The sequence below is a fragment of the Molothrus ater genome, chromosome 1 (genome assembly GCF_012460135.2).
Source record: "Molothrus ater isolate BHLD 08-10-18 breed brown headed cowbird chromosome 1, BPBGC_Mater_1.1, whole genome shotgun sequence".
Lineage (NCBI taxonomy): Eukaryota > Metazoa > Chordata > Aves > Passeriformes > Icteridae > Molothrus > Molothrus ater.
Window position 1 is genome coordinate 93,148,504 of NC_050478.2, and position 13,198 is coordinate 93,161,701.

The 13,198-nt window shown below is 40.3% G+C and overlaps 1 protein-coding gene across 5 annotated transcripts in view; it reads right to left on the reverse strand.

Moving 5' to 3' along the window:
* The window catches only part of CARMIL1 (capping protein regulator and myosin 1 linker 1), a 189,726-nt gene that overhangs the window by 34,005 nt on the left and 142,523 nt on the right, over positions 1-13,198 (reverse strand). For all 5 annotated transcript variants that reach the window (XM_036398485.1, XM_036398468.1, XM_036398461.1 and 2 more), the window contains 3 exons: positions 12,263-12,438; positions 10,145-10,232; positions 7,320-7,469 (listed from right to left, as the gene is read on the reverse strand). In XM_036398485.1, coding sequence (XP_036254378.1) covers positions 7,320-7,469; positions 10,145-10,232; positions 12,263-12,438 — 414 coding nt within the window. The remainder of the gene's footprint in view (positions 1-7,319; positions 7,470-10,144; positions 10,233-12,262; positions 12,439-13,198) is intronic.

Sequence of the window (13,198 nt, forward strand, 5' to 3'; positions counted from 1 at the left end):
GAGAACAATGTTGATAACACGACGGTGCTTTTAAATGTTGCTGAGCAGTGCTTACACTAAATCAAGGACTTTTCAGCTTCTCATGCAGCCCTGCCAGCAAGGAGAGTGGGGGTACACAAGAAGTTGTGAGGGGGCAAAGCCAGGAGAGCTGACCCCAGCTGACCAAAGGGACATTCCAGACCATATGGCGTCATGCTCAGCTTATAAAGCTGGGGGTAATTGGCCAGGGGGTGGCGGCTGCTCCTCAGGGTCTGGCTGGGCATCAGTCAGCAGGTGCTGAACAACTGCATCATGTGTCACTTGTTTTGTACATTTTTTCGTCATTATTACTATACCCCCTTCCTTTTCTGCTCCACTTGTTTTTCTTCTCAAACCATGAGTTTTTTACTTTTTTTCTGATTCTCTCACGCATCCCACTGCGGGGGAGGTGAGCGTGATGTTCAGCTGCCTGCCAGATGAAATCACAGCAACTACACGCCCTCCTCTCCACCCCCAGCACAAATCTGGGTCTGCTAAGGCACCAGTATTGCAGGAAGACCCTATAAACTCTATAAAGTGCCTGGTACAGGTGTCACCACCCAAACAGAATACCCAGCAGCTGCATTCCACAGCTCTTCCTATAACCTAGGCAGAAAGCAATCTCCAAATTTATACATTTTTTTTTCTTAAACATGAATGCAGTGCTCTTAAGCAGTTCATCACATTCTTCATTTACTTCATGTTGTGCCAAAAATGAACTCTAGATTATGAGAAACAGCTTTGAACTCTAAGAAATCTCAGCTGGTTTAAGAAAGAAAACCTACCTATAAATTATCCATCACCTCCTTCCATTTAGAGACCCAAGAAAAGACACTGAAAGCTAGGTTTCTTTTAGAGTGTTTCAGCTGGGAACATGTAACCCCTCATAAGCCTGTACTCTGTAGTCTATACATGTATCAAGTACTGAATAAACATGGGTAAGGGCAGTGAGGATGTTGCAAAATTATATACAGAGGAAATCAGGAAAAGATAGGTAATGAATATTCACTATTAAAATTAATGTATTCATAACTCTAATGAGGATAACACATAAATTGGAAACAAACAAGACATTCTGCAAGGTGATCATACTGATTCCCTTTGTATGGCACTTTCTCAGCCACAGTACTGCATGTGTAGGGAAAGGCTTAAGGAAGGAGGACTCTGGCAGTGTGCTTTGCTCCTCCTGGTGATATTTCCATAAACTGTCCTAGTTCGGGGTGAGTCAGAAATACGACTGGACTTCCACTGCACTAGATTTGCTCACATGCCTGTGAGCCTTTTCAGAAGCCAAGAACACTCTCACATACCATAATGCCAGTTTCTAGCTTCCCACAGAGTGCTGTATTTACTGCACATCAAAGGCCCATTTCTGCTAATGCATACAAGAGAGAAACTCAAGTGTCACAATCAATTTAATCCACCATTCATCCAGGCTGCTGCCTTTGCCCTCATCCCTGTCTGCTTGTTTCTGCCACTCAGGATTTGTTCTGTGGACTCAACCAGGGGACTAGTTGGTCTGTAAACTAACCTGGGAAAGAAATCCTCCGTGAAAAGCTGAACTGTCAGTCGAATCAATTCCCACACCAGTTTGTTGTGAGGTTGTGGGCAGCAAAGTGCGAACTCTGTATGGGGGAAAGTGGAAATGCTCATTTCAGCAAAAAGAAGACTTTTGCTGGATTAAGTCAGTCGCAGAGCTGGAGCTTTATTTATAGCACAGGAGAATATAGAGTCCAACAGGAAACTTGGTTTATTTGCAGTAGGTGTTCAGTCTTTCATCCAAAAAGCTGAGTCTATGCTTGAGACAATTCTGTTGCAGGTAAACAGGGAGCAGTAAGAATCAGATGTGGTAGTAAGTCAGGGCATACCAGAGAATCTGTGATTTGGTTTTTCTTCTTACAGCATCAGTGGCACATGTTCCTGAGTGTGCACCATGATCCCCTCCTTCTGCCAGGGAAAGCAACTGAAGAGGTTTCTGTTGTTTTAATTCAAACTTGCTGCTGATGGGAAAAGGGGCAGGGGTTGGGGGTGGGTCAGAGGAGAAAAGCTTGCAGGTGGTGCTGTATGAGTTTGGGGTGGTCATTTTGTCGTGTATGTTTGTTTTCAATAATTTTATTCTTGGTGAGTGCCATTTTTTCCTTTTCTCTGAAAACACTGAGGTCCATACACTCCTTGTCATTCAGAACACACAAGGTCATAAATTTTCATGTGAATACAGTACTCATCTGCTAAATCTTTGACAATGGCTAGCCAGGAAAACATACACCACCAATCTACAAGTGTTCTGCTATTTCTGCAAATTTTCTTCTCTGCTCTACAGGTGAAATCTATTGTTCAATAAAGAACTTTAATATATTGCTAATGAGATTTTTTTTTCCTTCATTGAAATCACAGAACAATTTCTGTGGTTAAAATTAGAAATAGATGAAAAATGGCTAACACTCAATATTCATCACAGGCAGTCCTGTCCCATTAGCCACTAGCATTTTTTCAAACACAATTTACCATCCAAGTGTTTCAATCTTACACAGAAATGCTTTAAAGAAGAGTTATAGGCAAACTTCTGTATTGCAACCTACAATTGCTTTACATGTTTCAAACAACTTCCTACCATACCTCTTCATAAAACAAATAACCTCTACTTTGCTCTAAAAACAATACTTATCCTGGCTGTATGCTCATTACTACCTATAGTAATAAAGTTATATTGCTGAAAGAGATATTTAAAAAAGATAGGTGCATGGATTGTTAGTAAAAGAAAAGCTGTTTGTCTCAAAACATCTTTAAATAGTGTCCTGACTCTCTTGAGCTCTATTCAAATAGCTAAAAAAAAAAAGATTTAAGAAAATAACTGTTAAACACAATCTAACAAAGATGCTTCACTCTCTTTTGGTGGGGGAGTATTATTTAATATTTCTTACTTCTGCAAAGTACTAATGCACATGACAACTAGAAGCATTATGCAAATCAAACTCAGATAGTACCTCCCTACTTGATCATACATACCGAGACACACAATATTCAGTCTCAGTAAAAAAAGGGTGCATTATTTAAAGGTAGTTTTAAAATGCATGCATGAGTTGAATATGTGTCATGCTCATCATATACACACAAGACAATTTAGACAAACCATACTATTTTATGAACTTAATTCATGATTGAGTCTAAGCTCTGAAAAGCAGGCCAAGGGTTTTCCTTTCATCTGAGAAGAGCAAGTCATTTTCTGCATAAAGATTTTTCTTTCCATCTTAGTTGCACACAAGTTTTATCTAATGACTCATTACCATCAATGCAGCTCTAATCAAATGTAGAAAACTAAGACAGCTGTAGATCAGGGAAGCATCAATTTACTGTTGTGCAGCTCAGGGAGATCAGAAACTCTTGGATGTGTAATGTTCCAGCAATCTCATCCTACGCTGGACCACTCAATTGCTCCCTCACAACTCATTTAACATTGTGAGTTCCTCACAACTCATTTAACAGACTGGTAAATAGTGGCATGACTGACAAGTCTTTCATATTATGGGCCCCCAGGCCACTGTTAAAGGCTGGATAAGAAATTTACCCTAAGCTGAAGCTAATAAGTGTTAACTGCAGAGTTTGGTATTTAGGAAATCCTAATTCCCACAACAGAAAATACTAGCAATAACATGTAAGAGTCCATTTTTCAGTGATGCATTTCATGAGCCCATTTGTGATATTTCATTCTGTCTTGTCTGTGTTGTTTATACATATCTGAATTTCTTCTCTGTCAGGGAAATCCTCCCAGCCACAGCCACTCTGCTTGAGAATAGGTGGGCAGGCTCTGAAATAGTGCCTGTCTGTTCCCTCTCTCACCAGCAATGGAGGTTTCAGATCCCTCTGCTGCCAGTCCAAGTGTTCCAAACTCTTCTGCATTTGGCTTCCAACCCACACATAAAAACAAATAGCTCATAAACATTTTATTACCAATAGATCCACCTCACTCCCAGTCATTCATATAGCTTCAGTGATATACAATCTACCTACAACCATAGTCAAATGTGATTCCAGATCCAGTTTTTCCCCACATTGTTGAAATCCAGCTTCAAGGGAAGCTGGTAAATAACAACATGAGGCTGTATGGTTTACCCCAGACAAAATACTGATCATAAATAGGCTTGATGAAGAAAACAAGGACAAAGAATTGATGAAGATAATGGGGGTTTGCAAAACAAATCCTGTTTTGCAAATGGGAAACAGCTTCCCCCAAAAGGTGGTCCAAGCTGACTGCCTCTCCTTCATGACAAAAATCTCTTCTTCCCAAAACATCTTGACAGCCAGCTGGAGCAAGGCTGGGCTTAGAATAGGCAAGTTTTCTCTGGCATCCCAGCAACATAATCAGCCTTATCCTATTTTCCAAATACTTTTGGCTATAGGAGATTAGGCTCCCAAACAAGCACAATACCAAGCTGCAATTCAAGGTTTCAGGTTTCAGCTTTGCCTAACACACAGCCAGGTGCATTTAATCAAAAGGCTAAGATCTGCTTAAGGATTTCCAATGACCAAGCAAGGCAGAGTCCTGAACTAATGCTGTTTTGGAAGTAATATCTAAATATCTATTTCGCATTTAAGATTTAAAATATTCAAAATAAATTACATTCCCAATTATAGTTCATAAAACCATATGCTTCTCTTCCTAGTAAAATCTCTCAGCTACATATCTGTGTCCTGCACTGATCAGCTCATAAAACATTCTTTGACCCTTTCAGAGGGTTCCTTGTTTCCACACAAATACCTGTGTGACACTAAAAGCTGCCACAAATAAGGTTATGTTTATCAAGAGAATATCTGAACTCTGTAGCATTTTCCCATAGCTAAAATGAATCACTTGGAAAGTGCTCTCTTTGAAGTTACTAACTCCACACAGAAAGAAGATGCATTCTTGAAGTGTTTTTAGTTGCAAGAAACTCAGTGCAAACACTAGCTCAGTAAAAATCCCTGTATTGCTCAGCCTTTTGGAGCTGTGTCATTGTGTCAATGTTAAAGCTCAACAAAGCCAAGTGCTAAGTCCTGCATGTGGGTTGGGGCAATCCTAAGCACAAACACAGCCTGGGCAGACTGAGAGCAGCCCTGGGGAGAAGGACTTGGGGGTGTTCATGGAGATGAAGCTCAACAAGACCTGACAATGTGCACTGACATCCCAAAAAGGCAATTGTATCCTGGGCTGTATCAAAAACAGAGTGGACAGCAGAGTGAGGGAGGGGATTCAGCCCCTCTACTCTTATCCTGTGAGAACCCACCAGGAGGGCTGCGTTCCAGCTCTGAGGCCCCCAATTTAAGGACATGGACCTGCTGGAATGAGTCCAGATGAGGCCATGAGGATGATCAGAGGGCTGGAGCACCTCTCCTATGAAGACAGGCTGAAGGAGCTGGGGTTGTTCAGCCTGGAGAAGTGAGGGCTCCAGGGAGACCTTATAACAGTACCTAAAGGGCATCTACAAAAAGGAAGGACTTTTTACAAGGGCATGCAGTGACAGAAAAAAGGATAAATGGCTTCAACTGAAAGAGGGTGGATGTTGATAAGAATATTAGGAAGAAATTCTTTACAGTGAGGGTGATGAGGCACTGGAATGGGTTGCCCAGAGAAGTTGTGGATGCCCTGTCCCTGAAAGTGTCCAAGGACAAATTGGATTATGCTCTGAGCAACCAGGTCTAATAGAAGATGTCCCTGTCCACAGAACCTGATCTTTCGTGTCCCTTTCAACTCAAACTATTCTATGAATTCATCTATTTATCTGTGTATTTTTACAGCAGCAAGCAACATCATTTGCAGTCAGAATGCAAAAAGCAGCTCCCAAATATGGATTACAGTTTTTAATAAATGGATTCTTTAGCACTGACTAAGATTACTGTCTCATGTTTATTTGATGCTTCATTCTCTTCAGAAATTAGATACTGATGAGAATCTGGGTCACAAAGGTATTTCAATCTCTGTGCAAGATGAGGGTGAATGAAGAGAATGAAGACATATAAACACTTCTGAAGATAAGTACAGTTAGCATCTAATGCATTTTTTAGAGAGTCTAAGCAGCATCACATTTCCATTATTTTAATATGGCCAAAGTGAAGGATAACAGTGGAGTGATATGATGCTGTCATATAACCATGGTGATATAAGATAAAGACAGGAGCTATTTTTTACATTTCCAGTACTACCATCCTAACAGGCTACAAGAATAAATTTAAAGGCAGAGTGTGGGGTGTCAAAACAGGCCTTTAGTTTAGTTTTCTATATATGAAGCCAGCAGAAAGCCTCTGGAACGTGACAGTACCAGTGATGAACAAGATGATGTAATCAACACCACAAACCTCACAGGGATTTTGATGCTCAGACAAATATTGTCTCAAACTAGCTCTTAGTGAAAAAGGAGATTTGGAAGGGAGAGAGAACCTATTTTAAGCTGGTATTTGCAATGAAGGTGTGCTTTTGTTTTACAGATAAATGAGACCAACAGATAGCTGCTGGAGATAGCAGCAGCCCTGCTGCTCCTTCTCCTGTGCTGTCTGACTCTGCAGTACAATTATTCAGGGAGCTGAATCAACAAACCTTCTACAAAGAACAGCGATCAGTTTTTCTGCCATCTTACCTTCTGGTGAAAGCACATGGCCAAGGAATCAGGTAAGAAGGTAGAGCAGAAAGCTCATCCCTTTCAGGAGTGACCACCTATTAGACTGACTAATTTGTGATGGAGAAACACGTCCCAAAGTTCCTGTCCACAGTAAAGCTCCCCAACAGACTGAGCTGGGTGGAGGGGAATTTGAGATTGAGAACAGTTATATTTGCAATCATGTGGGTTCACATCTTGTAAGGATGATGATATGGCACAGAGCCATCTTTATAATAAAGTGACACATAAATCAACTTCTGTTCATAGTCAGTAACATAACTTTCAGGCAGAAATATTTGTTGTCACAAGTAGAAGGAAGACAAAGGCAGAAAGCAACACGTTGTCAAAGGATAGCATGGTCCAATTTATTACCTCAGCTGAAGCTCTGTGAAATTGTGCCCCATGAAAGAGGTGTTTACTGTACTAGCAGCGTATGCAAGGGAAAGGCCCTTGAACAGGCACAAGGAAAGAAGTGAAGAAAAGGGGAAAGCTTTTCTTCAGCTGAACAAGATGCAGTTCAGGAAAAAATTTCCAAGCTAACATTTACTTCTTCTAGAAGTTAATTCCTAACTTCAGTTTCCTGATACTACAAATTTACTAAATAATATCCTGAGAAGTATCTTCCCTTGTTACCTGTGTGGTTAACCACACAAGCTGTGGAATGTGTCTTACCATACAAGTGTCCAGATCCTCCAAACGTTCTATCTCTGTCAACTCCTCAACCGTGATCATGGAGCGTTTAGTGGGTTTTTCTTCAGCTAACTCAATCTCCAGTGATTCCTGCTGGGGAAGTGGCTTGCCACGTCTGGTCAAATGGTCAGCCTGGAGATAAAGACAGGAACATGCCAATCAATCTTAAAAAAGACAAAGAGAACCCAACCAGAAAGTTTATAGAATTCCAGCAATCAGAAATCCTGGAAGACCAAGTACAAAAGGAAAGCTCAGTTATGTTGGTTAGTCCTCACACTGGGTTTGTCATATAAAGGAAATAGAAGTGTGGAGAGGAAGCTTTTTCTTGAACCCTTTCTAAATTAACAAAGACATGTACAATATTAGCCAATATAGTTTTCATAATTATTCAATGGCCAAAAATGTTATAATCTGCTATTCACAAAAAACCCACAGTTTTAAATACCTCTGTTCTGTTTCATTGAAGAAATAGATAGGGAAAACTTGTATCAACAGTAAAGTCTGTTTTTAGACCTGCATAGCAAAAACTGCCACTAGGACCACAGAGAATGTTATAGAAACCACCCTGGGTTGTATTTGGGATGGAGTGGGCTCATGATGTCATGAAAATAATGAAGTATTTTCTAGTTCTTTTGATAACTGAAGAGAATATTAAACAAACATCTGCTAAAAGCAAATATTTGAAGATCAGCTGTCTCAAATCAGTTGGTCACAGAAGTCTTCAAAGAGGCAGCTAGGGAGAACTGTAGTCCACTGCTTCACATCGGCACAATGCAGCACAACCAGTGGATTGCTGTTTTGTTAACCATCAAAAAAGGTCAACAGATGACCTGAGTTAATTATATCTCATTTAGTCTGGTGCCTACTTAGGAAAAGCAACTGGAGAGCTGCTATGAATTTATCTTCAAGCACACTAAAATAGCTGCAATAATAATTAATGCTAATCGTTGTCTCATTAGGCAAGCCGAGGTCTTGTCAAACAAGGTTTATTTTTCAAAGTTGCCTCAAACACTACTATGCCAATGCAACAAACACAGACATTTGTGGGTGGTTGGATTAGTAGAACATGACACTCAAATTTAAGGAACTGGCTGAGCACGGCATCAGTGCATTTAATCTTTGCTGTATGAAGAACTAGCTGCCAGCTCTCAGATTGCAGCTGTCTGTTGAAAATTAACAGTGTCAAATTAGACAGGAGTTTCTCTAGCAGCATTTTTGAGATCAGTATTCCTCAAGGTTTTCATCAGTGCTATACCATCTCAAAGAACCTAGAGCTAACTGAAACACAGCAGAGTTTAATGGTGAAAGGGACATATTAGTCATGTAGGCCAAAATGGATCACAAAGCAAATCAAACCAGCCCAAAATCTACGGTCATTCCTTAGAAACCAAGAGCACTGACAATTAGCCAATTCCACAATCCTGAAAAGCAACAAGTATCCAGGAGCCTTTAGTGGGAGGGAGGTCTAGCAAACCTGGTCCTAAAATTAAGTCGCCACTGAAACTCTGACAAAAGGAAGGAATTCTTATATTCTTGGCTATGTAAATACAAGGAAGAAGGAATATCAGGAGAAAAACAATTTCATTCCTGTAGACTGTGTTGGTTAAAACACTTAAATAGTCTGTATGGTTCTGGAAACCACAGTTTTTAAAGTGACTTCTAAAACAGCTGGAAAAATTGCAGAGGATTTTCAGTGAAGTGACTCAAAGGCTGGAGAAAATGATGTACTGTGCAGGAACCCGGGCATGTCCAGGTTGTGCAATACCACTGGACAGACACAGCCCAGTCACTGCTCATTCCAGCTGAGCCTCCTCCAGGACAAACTGGAGCTCATTCATGTGGTCTCTCCCAGAGCAGGCTGCTGCTGCTGCATAGCTCCAGACACCAGAGGTTGTACCTTTACACAATGCTGCTCTGTATTACAAAGATGCATGCTCAAGTAACTCTGTCTTCCATTAAAAAAAGGGGGAGAGGGGGCAGAAAGAGTGATTTGTTTTATGCATGTGAGGACTTTTGCAGAGAGGAAATAAAAAGAATATATAGTTCCCTTATCTTGGTGAGAAAAGCATCTGAGAAAAAATCATGACTGCAAATTGAAGCCAGAGATCTTTCAATTAGAACTGAAGAGCAACTTTAATCAGAACAACCACCCACTGAGTTCTTTAAAAAAAAGAGTACTGGATTGTCCTTACAAAGCCTTCTTGCATTAGAAGCAAAAAAAAATTTCTATGGATACACATTTGTTTATTTCTTCTACTCTTGATGAGGCAACTACCTCTGTAATAAATATTTGTGCCTCCTGACAGTTCAGGACCTTCAAGTAAGAATGCTTCCCCTCCTACCTTCCGACTCATTTCTCTTCAAACTGGATACCTCCATTTCTGAGGTAACCTCAAAACATACTCATTCAGGGAACAAGGTCCCAGCAGTACCCGAAGAATTCTAAAGAATGAAATCTTACCTCTCATTTCATAAGCAACCAAGCCTAATACTCTCACCTAGATAAACACTAGGACTGATCTTAACTAACAACTCAATACTGCATTCTGATGGCATTTTTAGTTCTAGATCTGACAACAGCTCAAAAGATAATAGGACAAGTATATAACACAGTCTCTTCCAAGGTTACATCTATCTTACAGCAAAGAGGCAAGAGCCCCAAAATTATATTTCAAAAGATGTCAGGATGTCAACAAAAATAAAACCGATTTCAAAATAGAACTGTCAAAGAGAAACTGAACAAGTTATGAATATAAATGGCATTGTTGAGATCTGACATATTAGATATTAACCAAGAAAAAACTCACCAGTTTGTGGTGACAATGTGAAAGTGCATCCAGGATTTCATCTACAACTCGGTCAGACAGGAAAGAAGCCACTGTCAGCTTTACTTCACTGTGTGAGGATTAGAAATGAGAGAACTTCTTAATTCACGCAGGAGATTTTCGTCTTTAATACACATTCAACAGTGTGACGATTATCCACCGTGCTGTCACTTTATTTGAAGTAAAACATTAGAGGGTGTCAGGATACATGACTGCAGGTTTCAGAAATAAACTCATGAATCACACAATAAACACAGGAGCCTCTGTACCATATTTAACCTGCTTCTCACAGTTTTCCATGAGATGAAATGAAAACATCTGGGTAAGAGAGCTGAATAAAAATAAGAAGTAAAACTCAGAGAGGAATACTCCACCACTAAAATCAGACAAACACACATCCCAGATGAATGGGATTAGGACAGTGCTGCCCTATAGAACACTACTCCATTGAACAACTACAATCCATTCATTTCCTCAATTCTTTTTTGTGTTGATCAGCCGGTAAAGACAAGTGTACAATGTACAGTGTGTACAATGCTGTTTCTTCAGCCAATGCCATCACAACTTTGCTTCCTCTTTTGCTCTAGGTAACCACTTTCTGTCTCAAGAACTTCATGTCAGCCATTTTTCCACTGCACAGACATATGTGGAACACCACCACACCTGCACAGTGAGCTAAGGTTGCCCTAGTAACTCCCCCTCAAGGAAATATGTACCTTGAATTGCTCTCTTGGGGTCCCATCTTTGGTGACAGCACCAAAGTATGTGGTCTGTCATACCACATACTTTGTGGTATGACAAAATACCACATTGTAAACTCTGGCTGTGGAGGGCAGCTGATGTGGAGCCAACAAGCACGACTGCCTGAGCTGCAGCCCAAAGCTCCACCTCTGCTGCCTCTGTTTTCAACACCAACTCTTTCAACTGGCATTTGCCAGCAAGTGACATGATTTTGGTTTATGGTTTGCATATGTAGACTGAGCTGTATTGGATTAACAAAACTACTTCTGTCTGGGGCTGGAATTGCTGCTGCAGAGAGCCTGGAGAAAAAGGTAAGGAATTCATTGGAAAGGCAATGCAATTAATAGGGAGGTAAAATGGTGGCCAAGCCACAGTGGGAAGAGAATGGGAGTGAAGGAATCTCCCTCAGCTACCAAAATTAATTTCAAATAATGTAAGACAGGAAAGATCACAGTGTGGCACCCTCACCTCACTGGCAGTTCCAGCTTCTACAAGTAGAAGAGGCAGTATTATTGTCCTGGGGCCAAGATTTATTTGATAGGACTGAAGTGAAAAAAAATGTACTCCCTGAACCATTTTAAACACTGTGAAGGTATAACTAAAGTCTTTAACACCTTTTCCTGCCTATTTTGCTGTACTCTGCAAAAATGTTTCCTTCCTCCTCAAAGCTATCAGCATCTCAATGCACAATGTCATGCTTTTCAAGCATGAGGCAGAAAGGAACTGAAAAGGTTTAAAGTACAGGTTAACCACATTATACTGTGTAAATATATTCTATAGTATACATTCAGTATGAAAAAAAAGCAATGAAAGGTCAGGTAAAAGCCTCTTTTTTTTTTTACAGGACAAACTAAGAGTTATTTAGGGTAATGGTTTCTGCTCCAGGTTTGTGGTTTGAATATCCAAGTTTCCATTTTTTAAGTATGTCAGTCTGCTGTGCACAGCCCCACACAAAGTCTTAAAGTGATTGCTCCAGCTATAGGACAAGACCAAATGTAACAATAGACAAAGCACGGCTACCACTCAAAGTAATAGTCATTCCTTCAATTACATTAATCCAGTGTTAGGTGAGAAAATAAAGTTTTTTTTAAAAAGTATTAGTTGTGAAAATACTTGCATACCACAAACCAAATCTTTCACTAAATAAGAGAGCACATGCATTCATGATCTTAGTTAACATCCCTAGAGATTCCAAATATATTAATCTAAGTTCCCAGACCTGCAGGACAATTTCCTGCTCTTTGAATGCCACAATATACTTCCCTGTGAGTCACAAAAGCATTCTAAAATTCTTCTACTACACAAACATACATCCCAAAATTTAAATTCCAATTTTGTTAGATTAGCCTCCTAAAGTACCTAATTTTATTGAGGATATCAATTCCAGATTGCTCCAAGAGGACATTTTTTACAAAAGTGCGTGGGATGGAAATCTTCTCAGTGCTGGCCTCAATGAGGTCCTCACGGATGCGAGCCTTCTTCATTACGTTTGGGCAAAGGTTTTCTGCTGCATCCACCATAGACTCAAGGAGTGTCTGCAGCACAGTAAGCAAAAAACAACATTAGATACTGGCATTCACTTTAGCTGGGAAGTGACAGCATTATTCTGTCAAATATGACACTTTTAGACTTGTATTTTTTACAATTCTTCTTCTGCTTTCCAATCTATTTTGCATCCAGCTGCAATATAAGACATTTTACAAAATATAGCTTTGAGAATCAAAACACTTGTTCTGAAAATGACCCGCGACTGCACTTGTTTGCCTTTTCAAATATGAAACATTTACATCTCTGTGTGTTGAACTGTCAGAACAAATTAGCTTCCCTTGTGCACCCACCACTGCAGTGGATGCTCTGCTGCAGATGCCTTCCCTCTAAACTGTGCCCTGAATCACCAATTTTCATCAGTGCTCCAGACCTGCCAATTTATAAGAAGCATCAGTAAATGAGGACGAGAGATCCTGAGAACTCAGCAGGCTGTAGATGGCTGGAATATACCAGCTGAATATTAAGAAGTAGCTACAAGCATGATCTGCAGTTGGCATGCAAACCTTTAATATATGGCTCTCATTTATATACATGTAAATCTACAGCAAACTTTAGATATAGCCAACAATTTTTAATCACACAGAACCACAGAATGGGTGAAAGCTTGGGAGGGACCACTGAAGGTCACCTAGGCCAACCTCCCTGCTCCAGGTTTCCCTACAGCACATGGCAGAGAATTGTGTGCAGACAGTTTTTGAGTATCTCCAGTGGGGGAGACTCTGCACCCTCTTCAGGCAGCCTGTTGCA